This window comes from Pelodiscus sinensis, chromosome 5 (assembly GCF_049634645.1).
Source record: "Pelodiscus sinensis isolate JC-2024 chromosome 5, ASM4963464v1, whole genome shotgun sequence".
NCBI classification, from domain to species: Eukaryota; Metazoa; Chordata; order Testudines; family Trionychidae; genus Pelodiscus; species Pelodiscus sinensis.
The window spans coordinates 56,897,644-56,908,165 of record NC_134715.1 but is presented as its reverse complement, the minus strand read 5'-3'; the positions used below and the strand labels follow the sequence as shown (position 1 = coordinate 56,908,165).

Sequence of the window (10,522 nt, the reverse complement as noted above, 5' to 3'; positions counted from 1 at the left end):
CTTCAATTAGGCATTCCCCTGTCCATCTTAAATAGGCCTCACCCAAAAAACAGCTGAGGGTACTCACTTGGGATGTAGGAGACCAAGCTCATGTCCTTGCTTGTATGAATCCTAGACAAGTGCCCAAGCCACCTGACTATTGGCCATAGAGAAGTCTGTGTAAGCAATTCCCAAACCAGGGTAAGCAATTCCCTCTGGCCTTAGTGAAGCACCTAACCAACTTTGGCTAACATTGGCCACTGGTTAGCTTATGTAAAAGCCAGCTAAACTGCTAGATTTGAGGAGTCCTTCTTTAAGCACCAGTCTTTCCTCATGCCTTGTATAGATAGCTTGGATACCTAATCTGAATTCCCCAGGTTGGGGGATGGCAAGCCACCCAAAGGTAGGCACTGCAATGCTGAGAATGGGAAAATCTAAGTGCTTCGCCAGCCTAGCCTGTCCTTTCTCTAGCCACTTTAGGCAAGGCATAGTCTAAACATTATATAGAAGAGAGTCACTGTCTGTAAGAGCTTACGATCTTGCTTACAAAAGCAATATGCTTTTCAAAGCATGGTTCTGAACCAGTGCTAACTAGAAAGGAAAACACTCTGATCCTGAAACTGATGCACACAGTTCCCCAGAATGGAATCTGGGGATTGTAAGAACGTAACTGCTTGAACTGAGGAGGGACAGGGAGAACCTATCTTTCATTGTCTCTGATAAACAGCAGTCTAGAGAGAAACTGGCACTTCTCCTTGAACTAAACAACTAGGGCTCATTTCAAGCCCCATTCCAACATTGTTCAGAATTACATTTTTTTATTTACTCTAGTGTTCCTGGAAGAGATCGCTCCATGCCTCTCTTTACCTTTTCAAAAGAGATTCTAACACTGCAAAGGACATAGTGCGGGTGAGTGGGAAGCTGGTGCTAAAAATGGGAGGAACAGAAGCTGCAGTGCAAATTCTGGGAATCCATGACAAATGTAATGAGAAGTTGTTCTTCCACCACTGTCCCTCCCCTACACATTGCCCGCCCCCAGGGTCAGTCAGCTCCCTTAAACTCCTGCTGTGAAGTGCAGAGGAGCCAGGGCAGATTCCAGCAGCCCCTAGAGCTGAATCTCTCAGTCACTGCCTCTGCAAACGCTCTAGCTGGGAGCACACTTTAGTATAGACACAATGGTGCCGAAGTTACACAGCTGGGCGACTGCGCATCTCCTGTTCTTACTCTTTTCAACTTGCATGGCAGTAAGTGAAACTGTACAAACTGACCAGTAAAAAATTACAATGCCTCAAAAATACTATAAGGAGAAAAATAACTAAAAAATAATTTTGTTTTTTCCCCCTTTCAGTATATTGCTACTAGAGATAATTGCTGCATCTTAGACGAACGATTTGTAAGTAGACGTGTGATTTTTTTTCTTGTAAATTAAGGAACCAAATACAATACTGTTCTAATTTTAATTAACATTCATTTTAATTTTGCTTTAATATGCATTATTATTTTCATTTATTTATTGTTATTAAATATTAGGCTTTATGATTCACTCTTAATAACAGCATTCATTATCCTGAAATATACTCTAAATTTCATTAATAATACCATCTATTATTTGAAATCACTCCTATTATAATATATGTTTATGTGTATTATTATTATTATTATTATTAATAATAATAATAATACTAATAATTAATCATATATATTATCAGGACTGTCTCTACAGCTTCTGATTCTCCTGGCAAAGTATCGACTACCCAGTCAGTCCTACCAGTCCACAGTTACCTACATAAATCCTTATGGAATACTGGCCAGCCCTTAATATTGTCCTGCCTTAAGAGACCATCTCTTTTGTCTCACTGTAGAATCTGATCTGATTTTTATTTGTTTGTTTCCTCTTTAGGGTAGCTATTGCCCAACTACATGCGGCATTGCAGACTTCTTGAATAAATACCAACCTGATGTGGATAAGCAGCTGCAGGTTCTTGAAAATCTCTTGCAGCAGATCACTAACTCCTCTGTTGTAACAGAACAGTTGATCCGCCAAATCAGAATCCTCAGTCCCCCAGAGAAGACTCAACCAAGTGAGAACATAAAGACCATTACAAAATTGAGCAAATACGCATTCATTAAGTTTTCTTACTTTTACTTATAATTGCATTAATATTTTGTGCCTGTTCCACAGGTACGATTGATGGTTTTACTCTAAAAACCAGGAAAATAATTGATGAAATTGTCAGATATGAAAACACTATTGTTGAGCATGAAAATATTATACAGTAGGTATTTTCCACTTTTGATACTATCTAACTGCATATCTATTCCTTTTTTTATTTTACCATCTGCAATTCAAGCTTTTTCCTAACACTTCATTTCTGCATATAAAGACTATATCGGTATCTTTTCATTTGTAACCACACAGTAAACCATAATTAGGATCTGATCCTGTATTTCTTGTGCATTTCTACATCTCTCACTGGAATACAAGGAATACAAGATCAGGCTGTAAGAAAATTTGGCTGTTCTTTTTCCCTTAATCGGTATTTTTGTTTAAGTAATTGTTCAAAACTTTTCTATTCGTTATTCTTAGACTTCAGAAATCTTAGTAACATGAGACTGTAACATGGATCTTACCAAATATTTGTTTATAGACAATAAATATTTTTTTATTGATTTTGTTGAATACACATCATGAACCAAATTCTTCTCTCAGTTTCATTGGCGTGAATCCAGAATAACTATTAAACTCAAAGGTGTTCATCTTAAATCTACACTGTTCTATACATTTGAAAACATATTTGTCTTATCTAAATTTGAATAATGAAATGTAATTTATAAATTATAATTGTGGTAGTTAGCCATTATATGCCAAGTCACTCCTGTGATAACATTATGTCAGGGATGACTCTGACCTTGCAAATATTCCATGACATAATTGGTTAATATACAGTAAATCTGAATTTTAGAAATTTGGAATTAATGTAACTATATTTTATCTTAAATGCCTTTGCATCACCTGGTCTGAGAGCACTTTTTGTTCAACTACTCACTGGTGACATTTTATTTTTCATATTAAATTTGGGTTTATACCAAGTTTTTAATTAATATATTGTATATAATGTTTGAATGAATTGCTCTCAGCTATATTTGCTTTTTTAAAAACAGAAGTATGCAACAGTTCATTTTCATAATATGTAGAGTTATGGATGCAGACTTCTGTTATTTTTGCCATGTTATTTGAAGTTCCTGTGATTTTATGATCTCCAATTTTATGAACTTGTCAAAAACCCTTCAAACACTCATAAAATCAGATTTCTATTATACTTTCTTTTACCTTACTATAACTTTACCTGCAGAACTCAGACCTGCAAGTCTCACAAAAGAAAAAAATTGAGTTTTGTCCATGTACTGACAGCAGAAATTAGCTTTCCTGGTTAAAGAGATACTAGTCCAAGTAAAATACGTCCAAGTTAAGCATGCGCTTCAGTGCTTTCCTGAATCAGGCATATATATTAGTACTTTGTTGGATTAGGGCCAGAGTGCTCAGTACAGTGGAAGACTAACCAGGCAAAAGACATTCAAACCACAGGGAGGTAATGAAGGCATGAGATCTGGACTGGTCAGGTAAATACAATTTCAGTTCTGGATACATGTAATCAATATTACATGAAAGTGAAAACTCCAGAAAATGTGTATATAGCCCTTTATAAATACATATTATACCTAAACATATATGGAACCACTAATAGGTATAACGGGTATTTATAAGGGCTAGAATGTGACTGAGCCTCATGCATGAGATTGTGAAAATGAGTCTTTGTACAGCCTTCCTGTGAGCTACCCAGAACAATAGTATTTGCTGTGCAGAAATTGCTCCTACTCAAAAGCACCTTGCAAAAAAAGGGGAGAGAGATAGAATAGGAGCAGGCAGAGTCTTGGCTCTACTTTCAGTGCACCACCCAGGAACTGACTGTTGCAAATTATGTTCTTGCAGTGCACATGGTTAGCTCCGGAAAGCAGAATGTCCAAATGGTTGTATGGGGATAGGGCAGCTTTGCAATGCCTCCCAATGTACTGCTGTGGCTAAATACCACACTGTAGCCCAAAATGATACAGACTGTCTCACTACATAAAGTAACACATTTCAGATTAGTAGATTAGATATGGAAGTCATATTTCATATGTACTGTTCTCATTAAGACAAACTGATATAACATGTGATTTTTATGTTTTTATCTTAGGCAACTGACAGATATGTTGATATTAAACACTAACAAGATTACACAACTTAAACAGAAGACTAATCAGCTTGCATCACAATGTCAGGAGCCATGCAGAGACACAGTCCAAATACTGGAAACAACTGGAAGAGGTACATGAAATGCTTACTGTGTGGTTTAGATTAATTCTTATGTGCTATCTATGGACAAACTAGTGGTGATGGCTGAATATTTAAATGGGTGATCATGCAAAATTTACTTTCAGGAGTTATTCTTAATTACATGAACCATTGGTTTCTGCAAAAACTACTAATGAGAATCAGGGGCCCAGCAGCATCACAACCAGCATAAAGAACGCTCTTACATATTGGCTACGTCTAGACTGGCATGATTTTCCGCAAATGCTTTTAACGGAAAAGTTTTCAGTTAAAAGCATTTTCAGAACAGAACGTCTAGATTGGCATGGACACTTTTCCACAAAAGCACTTTTTGCGGAAAAGCGTCCGTGCCAATGTAGACGCGTTTTTCCGCAAAAAAGCCCCGATTGCCATTTTCGCGATCGGGGCTTTTTTGCAGAAAACAGATCTCAGCTGTCTACACTGGCCCTTTTGCGCAAAAGTTTTGCACAAAAGGGACTTTTGCCCGAATGGGAGCAGCATACTATTTCCGCAAAAAGCACTGATTTCTTACAGTAGGAAGTCAGTGCTTTTGCGGAAATTCAAGCAGCCAATGTAGACAGCTGGCAAGTTTTTCCAGAAAAGCGGCTGATTTTCCGGAAAAACTGGCCAGTCTAGACACAGCCAAGATTATGTAACTGCTATTTTTATGACTGTTTCTTTGCTGGCCATTGCTTCATTCAACAAAAATACTAGACAGGTGTTCTGCATATAGGAAGTTGTGGGACAGGTCTTACATTCCCACTTTGGAATAATTAACCAAGGTTTGACTATCTCAGTAAACCCCATCTTTGTTGTAGTCCATAGAACAGGTAAAGCTTTTATGGAGTTATAAGAACAGAAAGGAGAGTATATTATAATATTTCTACTCTGCCATACAGAGATACATTAGATCTAAAAATGCCCTTTTTATGACTGCAGAAACCAATAAAATGGTTGTATTTTACCTTCAAATTATGCTAGAGATTTACTAATAGCAAAATTCTGCTCATCCTTATACAAGTCTTAGGAAACTTCAATAGAAATTCCTTCTGTGTGAATGAGATGAAGACCTAGCCTACAGATATTACTTTGCCACAGTAATTATTATATGTGGTGTGTATATTGCACTGTCCTAGAGAATGGTAAGACACCATGTTTAGAACAAGATAAGACTGTAGCCAAAATAAAAACAATGGTATTTTTTTTATTGAAGATTGTCAAGACATTGCAAATAAAGGTGCCAGACACAGTGGTCTTTACTTCATCAAGCCTGTAAAAGCTAAGCAGCAGTTCCTAGTCTATTGTGAGATTGACACATTTGGCAATGGATGGACAGTGTTGCAGAGAGTAAGTAAACTGTAAATTCAGGTCATGAATAATTCTGATTATCTAACAATATTTAATTCACATAGGCTTTGGCTGACTTGCTTGTTTGCTTTCTCAATTTGTTACCAGAGGCTTGATGGAAGTGTGGACTTCAATAAAAACTGGGTTCAGTTCAAAGAAGGATTTGGACACTTGTCACCAGATGACAAGACAGAGTACTGGCTGGGAAATGAAAAGATTCATCTAATAACCACTCAATCCACGCTTCCATATGCCTTACGGATAGAACTGGAAGACTGGGAGAATAAAAAAAGGTATTTCGCTAATGAGGCTTCTAAAAAGTCAACTTAAAATACACCCCTGTCATTTGTATTGATTGCTTGGCTAGGCCCACATGTATCTGTCTCTACTACTAGATATCAGACACTTATCTCCATTATCAGATCAGTCTGTACATCTTTCAGAAGAATGGATAATGCAGTCATTAACCCATTCATATCAAACTATCTTCTCTTTTGGTTTATAAAACTATACATATATTTCCAGTTTTCTTACTAGCTGCAACTTTGTGATGAAAAAAGAAGCAATAGGTAATCATGAAAGCTCCATGTTGATATCGTCTTTGGAAAATATAATGTATCTGATATTTCCCTTCACAGTTTCTTCAAATTCCATGTGAAGTATTTAGGGTGTTTTACTTTCCCCCCTTTGGTGAGCCGCCCATGACACCTTAGACATCCCATTTGATAACTAATCATTCTAACTTCTGGAAATAGTCTGAGAGTCCAGTCTGAGTCCGTTGTTGTCATACTTCTCCATTCCATAGAAAGAGAGAGGTGTTGAGAGATGTAAGCCACGTTCTCCTTTCAGGAGCAATTTGCTCCATTTCATACCAACCTGGTGAATGGGAGACTATGGGTATGTCTAGACTACAGGGTTTTGTCGACAGAAGTTTTGTTGACAGATACTGTCGACAAAGCTTCTGTAGACAAAAAGCGTCTAGACTACATCCAGTTCTGTCGACAAAGCAAGCCGCTTTGTCGACAGAACTCCGTAGTCTGGACGCAACGTTACAGGCAATAACACCTTCTGTCGACAGAACTCTGTCGACAGAAGGTGTTTTGCCTCGTAAAATGAGGTATACCAGCGTCGACAAAACCGCGGAGTTCTGTCGACGTTATGTCGACAGAACTCCGCGGTAGTGTAGACGCTGGTATTGTTTTGTCGACAAAAGTCCACTTTTGTCGACAAAACTAGGTAGTCTAGACACACCCTATGATTATCTGTCTAATTCACATCTCTTGAAAGCCTTTACAAAGCCCTACTCTAAGGCCACTGAGATGACTCACTTTACCTTTTTTTTGGCTACCTAAAGTTGTGGGGAGGTGGAAGGGGCATACTGAAGGGCTCATTGTGGTTCATTAAAGTGATGAACAATCTTTCAAGGAAATATCCTTTTTCTAATTAGACATAGTGACTCAGGAACTGATGCTAAAATACTGTCATTTTTAGTCTGATTGTGAGTTTTTTGGGGGGGAATTCAGTGTACACACATTCACTATTATATTTTTATCAGTACTGCAGACTATGCCATGTTCAAAGTGGGAGCTGAAGCAGACAAGTACCGACTGACCTACGCATATTTCGTTACTGGCGGTGAAGCTGGGGATGCCTTTGATGGTTTTGATTTTGGAGACGATCCCAGTGACAAATTTTTTACATCCCATAATGGCATGCAGTTCAGTACCTATGACAGTGACAATGATAAATTTGAGGGCAATTGTGCTGAACAGGATGGAGCGGGATGGTGGATGAATAGATGTCACGCTGCTAACCTCAATGGCAAATATTATCCAGGTACTACATGGTTTGGGGACCTATTTCAGATACAAAATAACTTCATGGCTTTACAATAAATTCTAGTGATGGAGGAAAATGTGTCTAGGTTTTAGCTGTACATTTATTTTTGGCCATCCCATTCCTTACACATCACTGCTGATCCTTGCTGTTGAACAACACAAATTGATACTCTATCTGTATTTATTTGTTACTCCAGATAGCTGAGCCTGGGGGGAAGGTATTGTATGGAAGAGCTAAAACTCAGGTGCTGACTTTTACTGCTGCTAGAGGCAAAAATAAGAATTGGACTTGTAATTACAAAAGTATTGTCAGTAGTAGGAGGGCCCCATCATTAGCCCTTTGGAGAGGGTGGGCAAAAAAACCCAACCCCACCCCCTCCCAAAAAAACCCATGTCAAGTTGGAAAGATAAGGAAAAATAGGTGAGAGGTAGGGAATTCAAGAGAGAATCAGACTTGATAGTAGAGAAGTTTGTACAAATGGAGAATAGGAGAGGTAATCTGCATTAGCGACCTGTTAAGAAGCTATACATGATGATATGATGTAGCAGAAAGAGATTATCAGTGTAAGTTTGGGATGGCCACATTACTCATAAATCATGCAACTATGAAGGAGTTATGAAGCCATGCCATTCAGGTCCCAATAAAATATGGATTATATCTACACCATGCCATCATGGATTCTTGGATGATCTTGAGATTTCAATCTTTAAGCCTGCTACTCATGCAGAACTGAATATTGGTTGTGTGTATATAAGACCAATGTAATTTGAGGGGAAATCTACATTTGGAAAGGGGAAGGAAACATATTTCTGGAAGGCTGACTTTTTTTTCAGTGACAGCAATATGAAGCTGCTCAGAGTTTTGGAATGTTAGAATAAATCCTGGGGGAAACAGTTTAGTAGACAGAGGCAGTCAATGGTGCATGATAAGTATATTTGAGCACGTGTATATACATTATTTACACACAATTATCTATTTTGCTACAACTCATATTTTAGGTGGTACTTACTCTGCAAGAGAGGTCGGTCCAGGTAGATACGACAATGGTATTATCTGGTCAACTTGGCGTTCTCGGTGGTATTCCATGAAGAAAACGACAATGAAAGTCATCCCATTCAACAGACTTTCAATAGGAGAAGGACAGCAGCACCAGTTCGGTGGCTCCAAACAGGTTGGATCAGATGGCAGAGGCGATATTTAGAAAGAGAACAGATAGCAGTTAACAGTTCAAATAATGGTGTATATATGTAGCTTCACACTGAACTCCCATATAATCAATAGAAGTTCTCACTGTGCAACATTTTCTCAGAAAACCACTTGTACTTTTATTTTAGTATATTTGTACAATTGTTATTTCAGCTAATTGACAAATAAAGGGATGCTGTCATCAGTAATGATTCTTTGCCTTTATATATTTAGAGGACTATCCCTTTTGAAATTCAACTATTGTAATTATGTATGACCATCATAAACATATCAACATAACCATACATAGTTCATCCTTTGGTGGAGAATAGTATAATGCTTTCTTTTTTTTTCTATTGTAGGTTGGAGACATTTAAAGAGACAGTTTAACAAAGTTTTATCTGGACAGAAATATAAAACCTTTCACCTCTTGGACACTATCTTCATCTAAATCTTCAGTTCAGCTTTGGTTGTTAATTGATGCCCACCATTAAAACAATATCTTTAAACGCCTAAGGCTTTCTGTGTGAAAAGGCTTTCTGTGTGTGCTCTGGGTGCAGTTATTTTTATGTATGCACTTTCAATAAATTTTTATTCCAAAGAACATCTAAAACTTGCCATTAATAATCTAGTAGCAAGTAAACAAATCAAAACAAACATTATAAAAGTTGTCAGAAAAATCTATTCTATTTCACCTATCCAAAGTTTATGTACTGGTACTGTCCTATTATTCATAAAGGGTGTGTCTAGACTACAGGTTATGTCAACAAAAGTCCACTTTTGTGGACAAAACTATACCTGCGTCTACCCTACCGCTGAGTTCTGTCAACAGAATGTCAACAGAACTCATCAGTTTTGTCGATGGCGGTAAACCTCATTCTACTAGGAATAACGCCTTTTGTCGACAGAGTTCTGTCAACAGAAGGCGTTACTGCATCTACACCGTCCTTTGCATCTACACTGTCATGTTGACAGAACTGGATGTAGTCTAGACGCCCTTTGTTGACAGAGGCTTTGTCGACAGTATTTGTTGACAAAGCATCTGTGGACAAAAGCCAGTAGTCTAGACGTACCCAAAGAGGTGAACCATATGCAAATCATTAACTGTTTTCTCACATTGTTATGCATTCCTCATAATGTTGCCTTTACATATTTTTAACTCCTCGGGTACCTGCCAGAGGCAGGTACAACCCACCTAGGGTTTTATTATACCTGGTGTTTGTGATCCCCTGGGTCTTTGGTATTACTGTCCATTCTTTATCTAGTAACTGGTAGCTGCAAAGCATGATGCCATTTCCCTTCTCCTAAAGTCAGGCACAGGTTTTCCTCATTGTTTTTATGAGACTTTTTTCATGGTCAGTTGTAGTTTGAAGAGTATTTTTCTCACTTTCATTCATATTGTACAGTGTGTCAGTGGAAACTAGTGATAGCACAGTGAATTGGGACTTGTTTTGGGTTCTATCCCTGGTTCTGCCAATAGGCAAGTCACTTCATCTCTCTGTGCCGCAGTTTCTTATGTGTGAAATGGGGATAATAACACTGATGTCCCTTGTAAAGCACCTGGAGAGCTGTGATATTGAAAGTGCTAAATAAGAGCTAGTTATTAATGTATTTATGAAAAAGAAATAGAGTTTATCTCATGCTGTCCTTGGTCCCATTGAGTCCACAGACAGTATTCTTGCTTTGTGTCTCCTGAGTTACATCTCTAGTTTCTGGTTACAAATTCTGTATTTGCTGAAAGGCTGCCTTAGTTATATGCATTCACTGAGGGTATGTCTACACTACAGCGTTAATTCG

General features: G+C 37.9%; 1 protein-coding gene across 2 annotated transcripts; it reads left to right on the top strand.

Moving 5' to 3' along the window:
• Positions 1-1,046: 1,046 nt before the first annotated feature.
• FGG (fibrinogen gamma chain) lies at positions 1,047-9,243 on the top strand. 2 transcript variants are annotated; one of them, XM_006111552.4, is made up of 10 exons: positions 1,047-1,223; positions 1,328-1,372; positions 1,880-2,060; positions 2,162-2,255; positions 4,218-4,348; positions 5,568-5,701; positions 5,810-5,994; positions 7,257-7,537; positions 8,539-8,711; positions 9,088-9,243. In XM_006111552.4, the coding sequence occupies exons 1-10, from the start codon at positions 1,155-1,157 to the stop codon at positions 9,100-9,102; spliced, it is 1,308 nt and encodes a 435-aa protein (XP_006111614.1). In that variant the 5' UTR covers positions 1,047-1,154; the 3' UTR covers positions 9,103-9,243. The 2 variants fall into 2 exon arrangements, with proteins under 2 accessions (XP_006111614.1, XP_006111613.1); XM_006111551.4 differs by lacking the exon at positions 9,088-9,243 and having other exon boundaries at positions 8,539-8,934.
• The last annotated feature ends 1,279 nt before the right edge of the window (positions 9,244-10,522 follow it).